The sequence below is a fragment of the Sinocyclocheilus grahami genome, unplaced genomic scaffold (assembly GCF_001515645.1).
Source record: "Sinocyclocheilus grahami isolate Dianchi unplaced genomic scaffold, SAMN03320097.WGS_v1.1 scaffold65.1, whole genome shotgun sequence".
Classification (NCBI taxonomy): domain Eukaryota; kingdom Metazoa; phylum Chordata; class Actinopteri; order Cypriniformes; family Cyprinidae; genus Sinocyclocheilus; species Sinocyclocheilus grahami.
Genome location: NW_015505244.1, coordinates 864,956 through 877,455, shown reverse-complemented (window position 1 = coordinate 877,455; position 12,500 = coordinate 864,956). Strand labels below are relative to the sequence as shown.

Sequence of the window (12,500 nt, the reverse complement as noted above, 5' to 3'; positions counted from 1 at the left end):
TCAGCACTCTCACATGCCCAGGTTTCGCTCAACGAAACATACCCTTCCCCTGTTATCATAGCGCCCGAGTGGAGTCGGCATGTCAACAACAAATCAGTAAGATTATAAGCAACTTTACATTATTGATTGTTAGGGACAAAATTGTTAGGGCTTGTTTTCAAACAAATTACACAATTTTACTGGTTTCTTTTCAGTCTGGTCCACCAATGAAAGGAAGGAAGGGCTCATCTTACACACCAAGACAACAAAGACAGAGGCATTGACTTCTACTTCTCCAAGAATAAGAGTTTCTAAGGAGGAGATGTAGTGGAAAAGTGGCTTTTTCTACTGCTGGGCATCACAAATAGATGCACGCCATCTGCTTAGGTCACAGGTTACACAGTGGAATGAGGAAGGGGAAATAGTGTGGTTTTGTGTCGCTCTTTCTGAATCTGTTTTCACACGCCGCTCCAGAAACCTCTGCTCACATTCTGAAGACTTCATTACAAACTGTAACTCCGATTTTCACGTATTTGTTTTGTGTATATTGGGTTGAATACAATATTGCATTTATGGTGGTTTTAATCAATTCCTGCGAATGTCCTGGTTTAGTCAAGGATGATGAAAAGTTTTGGAGTTATACCTAAAGCTGTTATACCTAAAAATAAGAGGAGTGGGATTTTTGGTGACTTTTCCCTTTCTCACATGAAACAGTGATATGATGAAAATGATAAGAAAACGGAAAAAGTTTGAATAATGTGCACATACAGAATATGTTCTTCATTTATTCAGAAATAGGAAGTGAGAAGTGCCAACTGTTTCAGTTTGGTTTTAAAAAGTGCGGGAAAACGCTGTAAAAGACAGCTGTGCTCAGAACGCTAGGGTTACTAGTACAAAGTTGTACAATCTTTTACGTACGTGTGCACCTTTACTTACAACATTTACTTTTTTTCCCATCAGACTTTCAAGCATATATTTTTAGACATGAATATCAAGGTCTTTTCTTAGGCTTACTCCATTTGATTATTAAAAAAACAACAAAAAAACAACAGCCAAAATATGTGTTTCTTGTCAACAAAATTGCTTCCTGTAGTAACATTTTTTATATATATTTTAAAACAAAATTGAATCAACTAAACTGAACGCAGACAATGCTGTAAACATAATTAGACAATTATTAACACAATATTCTACACACTGAACCAAAGAGCTTGGCATTTTAAGCATTTTTCCTCCACACATCAACTTTCTATCGTAAACGTTGCGGAAATTGCCCATATATGGTGTTGAGGCGCTGCCTTTGTAAGCAGATCTGAGATCAGTGTTTGATGACTCTCTCCAGGACCCGCAGAGTGCTGACACCGCTCCTGAAGCAGCCGATCCTGCCTCGCCTTTTTACGTAAACCTCGCGCGCTCTGACTCCATTGGCTGTACGCGTATTTCGTCATTTCTCTGACTCGTGTTTTATTTTTTTTGGCGAACATTTCCTCAATCTTCCCCGTTGTTTAGTGTACGTATTGCAGGTCGTGATTTTGTCGTTTTTTGCAGCTTATCGGTAAGCGTCAGGAAATGACACCTTCAAATATTTAACTTTTTCGTATCACTTTCTCTTCTCGAGTTAAACGCGGAGATTAACAGCTTGAGTTTGGGTAACCGTGAGATTTTGCCATAAATATGGCATCAAAATCAAGTATGGACTATGAGGCGATTCCAGTAACCGCTTTAAACTGCAGTTTCCGAAAGAAACTGGGGCTGTATTTGAATCCAACAAACGCAGTGGCAGCAGACTGGAGGACAGTCGCCGAAATGATGGACTTTACCTACCTGGAGATCAGAAACTTCGAGAAAAGCGAGTATCCCTTTGAAAAGGTCTTAACGGAGTGGGAACCTCGTCCAGAGGCCACAGTAGCAAATTTACTGTCGATTTTAGAAAAAGCTGAAAGGAAAGATGTCATATCAGACCTCAGAGACATTATAGGTATGTCACCCACATTTTATTTATATTGCATAATTTATATTATACTAGCCTATAATATATAAATAAACATCAAATACGTATTTAGTATTATTACTGTTTTTATTAATATTTATGTGGTTTAAATAATTAAAATGAATTCATTTAAATGCTTTATAGTCACAAATATTATTATCATCAGTATTAGTATTGTTTATCATGTCAGTTAAAACAACAAGTTACAAAAGGAGATTTGAACAGAAAGGAACTGTTTTATTTGACAGAATTATTTAACAGTCACACAGAATTAACTCACAAGTAGAAAAATGAGTAAGAAATTTCACATCTTATTGCAGTTCTTGTCCACTTATTAAAACAAAAGTTGTCTATTTATTGATTTTTTTTTCTCTCCAAAGAATTAAACCATACCCCCCCCCCAAAAAAGAAGGGGGAAAAAAATCTCCAAAGAGCATAACTGAGAAAAGAATGGCTAATTCTGAGAACAGGAGAATGTGACCATCTAACACATATGAAACGGCTTTCATTATTTCGGACAACATAGAAGATCTCTTGTGTGTTGTTGGTGTTTGTGCACAGATGATGACTGCAGGAAGTATTTGGAAAGACAGATGAGGAAGCCTGTCCAGGTTCCAGTGGTGGACAGCTGTGGCCCGCGCACACAGGAGCGAGAAGGCATCACGCTGTATGATAATCCACAAGGTGAGTTTTTCCCTGTTCTGTCTGAATACACTGTGTGGAGTTAGCTGAATAGCAGATTACCAAACGAATCATTGTCTTCACTGGACAGGACTAACACCGGAGACCTTTGATGCTTTCATCTGCTATTGTCAGAGTGACTTCCAGTTTGTGCATGAGATGATCAAACAGTTAGAACAGACTGAATGCAACCTGAAGCTGTGTGTCTTTGACCGAGACGTCCTTCCTGGCGCATGTCTGTGGACCATCACCAGTGAGCTCATAGAAAAAAGGCAAGTTGGTTTGCGGTTATTTATCATCCAATGCTCATTTAAGTTAATCTTTAAAAAGAATATATAATAATAATAATATTTTAATAACACTTTTAATTGTAATATTTAGCAAATATAAAAATGAATATCCATTCTTCATACTGTACATGCTTTTATTTATTTATTTGTCATTTGTTTAAACAAAATAGTATATAATATTAATATCAGTCATTTATTGTTTATGCTTTTGGTATTGGCCAGCACAATTGTAATGTCTGTGCGTTTATAAATTCTTGATGAATTGTCAAATATCTTTAAATGTTTGTAATCAGTTGTAATAACTTTTTTTTTTTGCCCTTTAGGTGCAAGAGGATGGTGGTGGTCATTTCTGATGACTATCTGGACAGTGATGCATGTGATTTTCAGACTAAGTTTGCACTCAGCCTTTGCCCAGGTACAGCATTTTTCTTAATATTTATTTGAGTTGCATTGCCATTTTTATTTTTAGCTTATTAGGGCCCAAGCACTGTTCGAAGGGCCCTATTGTTCTTCTAAGATTCTTTGTCAAGGTTTTGAAAAATTGTAATGTCTGTGCGTTTATAAATTCTTGATGAATTGTCAAATATCTTTAAATGTTTGTAATCAGTTGTAATAACTTTTTTTTTTTGCCCTTTAGGTGCAAGAGGATGGTGGTGGTCATTTCTGATGACTATCTGGACAGTGATGCATGTGATTTTCAGACTAAGTTTGCACTCAGCCTTTGCCCAGGTACAGCATTTTTCTTAATATTTATTTGAGTTGCATTGCCATTTTTATTTTTAGCTTATTAGGGCCCAAGCACTGTTCGAAGGGCCCTATTGTTCTTCTAAGATTCTTTGTCAAGGTTTTTGTTTTTGAGGTGCTTAGTATGCTTAAACCTGAAATTTGGAATGCACAGCAGAATTGTTAGCCATAAATTTTGAGTGATTTAGAGCAAACTTGAGCTGTATGTTTGGTCATGGAGGCTGAACATATGGACATTACAATTGTGGGTAACTGTCATAGCGCCTCCTAGCAGCAGAAAGTTTGTCTTTTACAACGGTTTTGAAATAGTCCTCCTATATTTACCTGCTTAAAAGCAGGTGCATTGGTTTCCTAAAGATTGAGCCCACCATTACTGCTTGGAGCTATATTTCAGTCATTGAAATCTGCAGTTGTTGTGATATATCTGCTCTAAGCTGTGCTAAACAATGCATTTCATGTCATTAAAACCGAAGGATAATGCAGCTATAAAAGCAGCATAGAAACTCTTATTTCCTGTGAAGTTCCTAATATGTAACAGTTTGACTTTTGTCTCTGCTGCAGGAGCTCGCTCTAAACGTCTAATCCCTGTTGTCTACAAATCCATGAAGAGGCCTTTTCCCAGCATTCTCCGTTTTCTGACCATCTGTGATTACACCAGACCCCGCACACAGGACTGGTTCTGGATGCGATTGGCCAAAGCACTCTCGCTGCCCTGATCTTTTCCATAGACACTGTTAAATGGGTCATGAACTGCCTTTTCTATTATTTTGTACTGTTCTCTGAGGTCCACTAATAATGTTATCAAGATTTGTACATGAAAAAACATCATTTAGAAGTAATACGGTATTTACTGTCCTGTTTGACCCCACCTCATCAGAACACTACATTTGAATAGGTTTGGCAGATAGTTGACTCAGAAGTTAACGCCCACCGTTATGATTGGCTAACAGTTGTGCATGTTTGAGAGCCTACATCCTTCATCGATGGACGCTGCTGAGATTTAGGTTAAATACTCAGTACATATCAAACGTTTTGTTTAACAGACAATGCAATAGTGAGCACGTAATAAAAACAGTTACTCACACTTGTGTGGTGCGACGTTACTGTCGGATCCAATATAGTCGGCACAGCATCGTCTTTTAGTTTCATTGTTTCTGAAAATCCTGCGTAGAATTATGCCTTGTTTGTAAACAAATCCGCGGTAAAATGAACTGAACAAAGGACCAAGTTCTTACTGACACGGTCTGGGACATTAAAAATAAAGTTCATCCACTCTTTCCTAATGTTGGGATCAGGAGGAAGGCAATGCAAAGACTGTTTTTCAACAACTTGGCACTGCACAGTGTCTTGTTGTTTTCAGAGTAATCTTTATCGTTTGGTTTCTGTGTAGACCTGTGTTTGCCTCTCTCGTTATTTACATTATGTGTGCACATCGGTGGGCGGGGCTAAACAGGCAGTGATGTAGCAGCAGGTGTGTTTGACTTTTGTCTCTGCTGCAGGAGCTCGCTCTAAACGTCTAATCCCTGTTGTCTACAAATCCATGAAGAGGCCTTTTCCCAGCATTCTCCGTTTTCTGACCATCTGTGATTACACCAGACCCCGCACACAGGACTGGTTCTGGATGCGATTGGCCAAAGCACTCTCGCTGCCCTGATCTTTTCCATAGACACTGTTAAATGGGTCATGAACTGCCTTTTCTATTATTTTGTACAGTTCTCTGAGGTCCACTAATAATGTTATCAAGATTTGTACATGAAAAAACATCATTTAGAAGTAATACGGTATTTACTGTCCTGTTTGACCCCACCTCATCAGAACACTACATTTGAATAGGTTTGGCAGATAGTTGACTCAGAAGTTAACGCCCACCGTTATGATTGGCTAACAGTTGTGCATGTTTGAGAGCCTACATCCTTCATCGATGGACGCTGCTGAGATTTAGGTTAAATACTCAGTACATATCAAACGTTTTGTTTAACAATAGTGAGCACGTAATAAAAACAGTTACTCACACTTGTGTGGTGCGACGTTACTGTCGGATCCAATATAGTCGGCACAGCATCGTCTTTTAGTTTCATTGTTTCTGAAAATCCTGCGTAAAATTATGCCTTGTTTGTAAACAAATCCGCGGTAAAATGAACTGAACAAAGGACCAAGTTCTTACTGACACGGTCTGGGACATTAAAAATAAAGTTCATCCACTCTTTCCTAATGTTGGGATCAGGAGGAAGGCAATGCAAAGACTGTTTTTCAACAACTTGGCACTGCACAGTGTCTTGTTGTTTTCAGAGTAATCTTTATCGTTTGGTTTCTGTCTAGACCTGTGTTTGCCTCTCTCGTTATTTACATTATGTGTGCACATCGGTTGGCGGGGCTAAACAGGCAGTGATGTAGCAGCAGGTGTTGATCATCTTCTGCGGAGGTGGTGTTTAGCCACACTATTACATCATTAAGTGGAACATTCCACAACCTGTCGTTTTGGCAGATTGGCTTCAATTTAAGCTGTTTTAGACTAACAAGAAAGTTTTGAGTTCAGGATGTTTTTATAGTACAATGTCCTCTTATATGTCAAAACATCAAGGGAATTTCTCAGTTCATGACCCCTTCAAAGGTTTACTATGCAGTCATCAATGGGTAATATATAATATTCTCTATGGAGGATGAAGGGAAAATACCTTGTGATTTTTGCTTGCTTGGGAGAGTTTCTCAGACTCAGTAGTGAGTCCAGTTTATGAACATTTAAAGAAAGGTACTTTTTTGTAGTATTTACGTCAAATAAGTCTGCCTTAATCAAAAGGTTGCTCAGCTTTCCAAAGCAAATCCCTACAAATGGTTACTCAGTGTACAAGTGTGTTTATTTTGGTATTTTTGGCAAGAGTGTTTGCATGTGAAATCTGAATGTGCATAATCAGTCAGCTATTTGCTACTGCTAAATTGAAGCTTCTTAAAGTGATGTAGTACTATGGGCACATAAGAAACACTTTTGCTCTGATGTTTTAAGGCACTTTTACTTTGTCTTTCATACTGGCAATGTTATATGTTATAAAATATTTGAAATATATTTGTGTATGTTATGTTTAAAATGGCTCTTTGCCATGAACATTATTACTCAACCTCTTCTTGGTAAGTTAGCAGCTTAATACAGATTTACAGATCATGGTTGGTTAACCATGTTTTTTCGTTTTCAAAACCTCAATCTTCCTCTGACGGCACATGGTCATCAATCAGATATTGTTTTAACTGAAAACTTTTTTATATTGTGTTCACAGTTTAGACAGCATTATACAGATGAATACAGTGGGTACGGATCAGTATAATCAAACACAGCTTGACTCAAATGAAGGTGTAGAACCATCTCCAGGATGATCAGAAGAAATGGACAGCCCCTGAGTTAAATATATGAGTGTCACAGCAAAGGGTCTGAATACTTAGGACCATGTGATATTTCAGTTTTTCTTTTTTAATAAATCTGCAAAAATGTCAACAATTCTGTGTTTTTCTGTCAATATGGGGTGCTGTGTGTACATTAATGAGGAAAAAAAAATAACTTAAATGATTTTAGCAAATGGCTGCAATATAACAAAGAGGGAAAAATTTAAGGGGGTCTGAATACTTTCCGTACCCACTGTATATATTGGCTGCTATGCATATGGCATTGATGGTTACTCAAATGCGTATTCATAGGTCATTTCTGTGTATATAGATCAAGTTGCCACATTTACCACACTTCCTGTTAGTGGAAACTGTTTCTACTGAAGCAATGAGAAATTCTTCTAAAAACGTCTTCTGAAGCTGATTAGAAAAACATACAAGTTGTAACCTCTGCTGCAAACCTTGCATATTTTAAGATAGAAATGTGTGTGTGTGGATGCACTGGCATGTCTTCACACTTTTTTCTAAGGTTACGAGCAGTGCTGGATAAAGTACTTGAAAACCACACTTAAGTAGAAGTATAGATATCTTACCAGAAAATGACTTTGATAGAAGTTAAAGTCACAGTTTGTAATATTACATAAAATGTTTTAAGTTTTTACAGTAAAAGAATTTATTGTATTTAAGTATGAAACGTATTTTTTTATATTAAAATTAAATATTGAAAGTAAAAGTACAAGTCAATTCAAAATATAAAAGCAGCAGATTAATATTAAATATTGTTCTATACACAATTTGAGCAGCAAGATTGTGTTCAGTTTGAACTCTTTCTTCAATTTTGTATCTTTGGGTTAGCATAGGAGCCACTTCATCTGGTACGAAGACTTTTATTCCAACATAAGAAAACGTCTCGGGTTACTTGCGTAACCCATGTTCTTTGAATAGGGAACGAGACACTGCGTCGCTATGATGCAATGGGAACGCCCTCTAGGCGTGCCGATTGTCTGAAGCCTGTATAGAATCACGCCAATTCATTGGCTGATCGCGCGGGCGCCGCCCCACGCTCTTGCGTCGCCATCCTTATACTGGCGAACGCGCCATCTGTCCCTCAGATTTCTCTGCCGAAAAAGACCTCTTGTTGGCAGCGTGAGGAGCTTGGCAGCAGACGCAGCATCTTGTTCCCTATTCAGAGAACATGGGTTACTCAAGTAACCCGAGACGTTCTCTTTCATAGGTTCACTCAACGCTGCGTCGCTATGACACAATGGGAACGATATGCCAAACACGCTATGCTTAAGCGTTGCTGTATCTGGCCCGATGAAGAACCAGATTGTATCCCTGGCTGGTTCAAGCGGACACAACCCGGGAACTAGGAGCCGTGTCAAGATCCAAATGATAGAACCTGATAAAAGTGTGCGGAGAGGACCATCCTGCCGCTACACAAATATCCTCTATAGCAGTGGTTCTCAAACTGGGGTACGCGTACCCCTGGGGGTACGTGAGATGACGGTGGGGGGTATGCGAACAAAATTCTGAGTTTTGGCATTCATTTAATTCTACCCCAACTTAAAGTAACATTAAAACCGAACATGTATTCCTGACAAGCAAAAGGCCGCTTCTAATGTAAAAACAGGAAAATGGGAGTGCCGTAAACGGTTAAATACATGATATCCAATCAGCTTACCTCATCTTTTGCGGGCAAAACTGGCTGCATCCACACAAGCAGCATGCACGTGATAGCATACCTGCTGAATATGCTGCTTTAGCAAATCGCGCTGCTGTTCAATGTATCTTAAAGAAGATCTTTACTTAATAGCATGAAGAGCAAATATTGACACGGACTGAGATCGATTTAAACTCTTCGATACAGACACACTCTGTGCATGTTATTGTTTCATTTTTAAGATACGAGCAAGAATGAAAATTTCCCTGAATATACAAATGATGGCAAATGTGCCATTAATTTTTTACAACAGTTCAACATAAAAAAAAGGTAATGTTAAGTGAACATTTTACATTTTAAATGTAGCCTACATTTTAAACAGAATATTGTCATGTTTGTTCTATTTCGCAATGAAATAATAGTTCCAACAAAATCCACATCATATGGTGTGCGTCTCCAAGCAACATACAGCGGTGTTTCATTAGTCAACGAATCTGCGGCTTTGAATGATTTTGGAGTGATTAATAACCCATTCATAACTACAGCATTTTGCTTCGTTACTGAATGAATGACGTGACACCTGACTCATTAAGAAGGGAATTGCTGCCACCTATTGGTGGTTTTATTTTTAAATCTACAAGTATCACTTCGATTTGCCATCATTTATTGCTTTATTTATTATATTAATAATACACTTAATAGAATGTTAAGAATATAACATAAAACATGACATACACTTAATAAGGACATGAAATATTTGCCTCTATAAAGGAAAAAAATGCACCTGTAAATCAATTTAAGGGGGCAAATATTGTCCTTTAATAGAAAAGGTGTAACTGCGGTCTTAGTGGAAGAGAGGGGGTACGCAGAAGAATGTTAAATGCCCCAGGGTGTACGCCGCTGTAAAAAGTGTGAGAACCACTGCTCTAGAGGGACTCCCCTAAAAAGAGCTTGAGAGGAAGCCACAGCCCTGGTGGAATGCGCCCGAATGCTGAGAGGTGAAGAAAGACCACGCACCTCGTATGCCAGCGAAATAGCGTCCCTAACCCAGTGCGAAATTCTATGCTTCAATGCAGCAAGCCCACGGCGGCCAGCACCAAAGCATACTAACAACTGCGGAGATTTCCTCCACTGGCTAGAACGATCCACATAGAGCTTCAAAGCTCGGACAGGGCAGAGCATGTGAAGTCTCTCATCCTCCCCTGAAGCAAAAGGAGGAGGATGGAAAGAGTGAAGGGTCACCACCTGAGAGCGAAAAGATGCAGACAAAACCTTGGGAACATATATTCTTGTCTGGGTCATAAGGTTACTTTAACCAGACCCGGGGCGAAGTCCATACACACCTCGCTGACCGAGAGAGCTTGCAAATCCCCAACTTGCTTCAACGAAGTTAACGCCAACAAAAAAAACAACCTTGAGAGTCAGAATCCGTTCTGGAGCTGACTCCAAGGGCTCAAAAGGAGCTTCCATTAAGCCCTCCAGGATGACTGATAAGTCCCAAAAAGGAACTCCAAGGGGCGTGCTGGTCTCAGATGCTGAACTCCACGCATAAACGCTGAGACCAACCGATGTCTCCCCAGGGGAATGTCATCCGATTCTCCGTGTGGCGATGGCCGCAACATAAACTCTCAGGGTAGTAGCAGCCGCCCCTGCCACAAGTTTTTCTTGTAGGAACTCCAGTACTGAACCTATAGGGCAGCTGACTGGGTCCACTGCATGAGCTAAGCACCATGACTCAAAAAAGGGCTCTGGCACTAGCAATAGTCTCCTGAACATCGGCAGGAAGACTAGAAGTCAAAGCTGGTGGCCTTTGATGGGCCATACCCACAGCTTCCAGATCTCGGGTTGAGGGTGCCAGATCTTGCCTTGAAGCTGAGACAGCAAATCTCTTCTGATTGGAATCTCCCACGGAGAGCGATCCAGAAGAGAAATCAGCTCCGAGAACCACGTCTGGGACGGCCAGAATGGAGCCACTAGCAGGAGATGGACCCCGCTCTCCCTCACTCTGCACAGTACTGCTGGAATCAGCTTGAAAGGCGGAAACGCATACAGTGTCAGGTTCGGCCACGGGTGAGCGAACGCATCTATGCCCAGAGGTGCTGGGGAACTCAGGTAGAACCAAAGTGGACATTGGGACGACTCCTGCATCGCAAAGAGGTCCACCTCCGCCCTGCCGAACAGGTCCCAAATCTGGGCTACCGTTTGACGGTTCAGCATCCATTCCCCCGATTTGAGCTTCTGTCTCGACAGAAAATCAGCTGCGAGGTTCAAGACTCCCGGTACGTGAACCACTCTCAGGGAGAGAAATCTGCCTTGAGCCCAAAGGAGAAGACGGCGCGCATGCCTGTCCAGGGTGCGGGACCATGAACCCCCTTGGCGGTTTATATGAGATACTACCGCCATGTTGTCTGTCCTGACAATCACATGACACCCCTCGAGAGAGGGGAGAAAGTGTATAAGTGCCAGAAAGGCGGCTCTCAGCTGCAGGCTGTTTATGTGCCAGGAGAGAAACTCTTCCGGCCAAACTCTGCACACTGGCCCGCCCTCAAAGACCGTGCCCCAGCCCGTCAGAGAGGCATCCATCGTAACCATTTGGCGACAGTGAACAGCGCCCATACTGACCCCTCTCTGAAGAAAGAGGGGCTCCCGCCACATTGAAAGTGCACGAAAGCAACTGTGCAACATTCTTACTTGGCGAGAGGCTGGTCCTGTCGAGCGGATCCCTATGAGTTTCATCCACCAAAGGAACGGCCTCATATGAAGCAGCCCCAGGGGCAGCACAGGGGAGGCTGCGGCCATGAGGCCCAAGAGCCTGCGACAAGTGTTTACAGAAACATAGTGGCCTAGCTTGAAGCGGGCCATGCATGCATTTAGGCTGGAAATCCGGGCAGAAGCCAAACGGGCCTGCATCTGAACGGAATCCAAGTGAACCCCCAAGAAAACAGTCTGTTGAGAGGGGGTGAGAACACTCTTCTTGGCGTTCATTCTGAGGCCAAGAGACCGCATGTGGCGAAGGAGGACATCCATGTGGTGACTCACTAATTCCCTGGAGTTGGCCAAAATGAGCCAATCGTCCAGGTAATTGAGTATACGGATGCCCTGGAGCCTCAATGGGGCCAGAGCAGCATCCATGCACTTTGTGAATGTCCTTGGTGCCAAGGCTAGGCCAAAGGGAAGAACCTTGTATTGGTAAGCCTTTCCCCCAAAGGCGAACCTGAGGAACTTCCTTTTCTGCCGAATGACCTGAATATGGAAATAGGCATCCTTCAGGTCGACGGTGACAAACCAGTTTCCCACTCGAATCTGAGACATAATAGCCTTCAGTGTAAGCATTTTGAACTTCCATTTGTAAAGGGAGAAATTCAGTGGGCGAAGGTCTAGAATAGGACGTAGGCCGCCGTCCTTCTTTGGGATGAGAAAATAGAGACTGAAAAAGCCGTGTTCCACTTCCGCTGGCGGAACCTCCTCTATCGCCCCCTTGAGGAGAAGGGAAGATAGTTCCTGCTGTAGCACAGAAGCCTCTGAGGCGCTGCCCACTACAGTCAGGTGAACCCCATCGAAGCGAGGGGGGTTGCGACCGAATTGAAGTGTGTAATCGAACTGAACTGTGTGGAAAACCCAGGGCGATCCCCCTGGTAGATGCTTCTGTTCGTGAAAGAACTGCGATAGAGGAATGAATGAATGAATGATGCATTTATATAGCGCTTTATTGTTGTATTGTATACATGTATTGTTGTACACCTAAAGCTCTTTACAATCATGTGGGGGGGGGGTGGACCCT

General features: G+C 41.3%; 1 protein-coding gene and 1 pseudogene across 1 annotated transcript; both read left to right on the top strand.

Moving 5' to 3' along the window:
- Nucleotides 1-1,023, top strand: part of LOC107584991 (cryptochrome DASH-like) — a 7,996-nt pseudogene extending 6,973 nt beyond the window's left edge.
- A 385-nt stretch (nucleotides 1,024-1,408) lies between these two features.
- On the top strand, nucleotides 1,409-5,745 carry LOC107584943 (myeloid differentiation primary response protein MyD88-like). Its single transcript, XM_016271724.1, has 6 exons — nucleotides 1,409-1,957; nucleotides 2,531-2,653; nucleotides 2,742-2,922; nucleotides 3,264-3,355; nucleotides 4,246-4,818; nucleotides 5,735-5,745. Exons 1-5 carry the CDS (start codon nucleotides 1,654-1,656, stop codon nucleotides 4,398-4,400), a joined length of 855 nt encoding a protein of 284 aa, XP_016127210.1. The 5' UTR covers nucleotides 1,409-1,653; the 3' UTR covers nucleotides 4,401-4,818; nucleotides 5,735-5,745.
- Nucleotides 5,746-12,500: the final 6,755 nt, after the last annotated feature.

Bases quoted from the DNA above. Each gene is read 5' to 3' on its own strand.
- LOC107584943 (XM_016271724.1), top strand. From the start codon at position 1,654: ATGGCATCAAAATCAAGTATGGACTATGAGGCGATTCCAGTAACCGCT. The intron at 2,654-2,741 runs GTGAGTTTTTCC...TTCACTGGACAG, and splicing joins GCTGTATGATAATCCACAAG to GACTAACACCGGAGACCTTT. The intron at 3,356-4,245 runs GTACAGCATTTT...TCTCTGCTGCAG, and splicing joins TGCACTCAGCCTTTGCCCAG to GAGCTCGCTCTAAACGTCTA.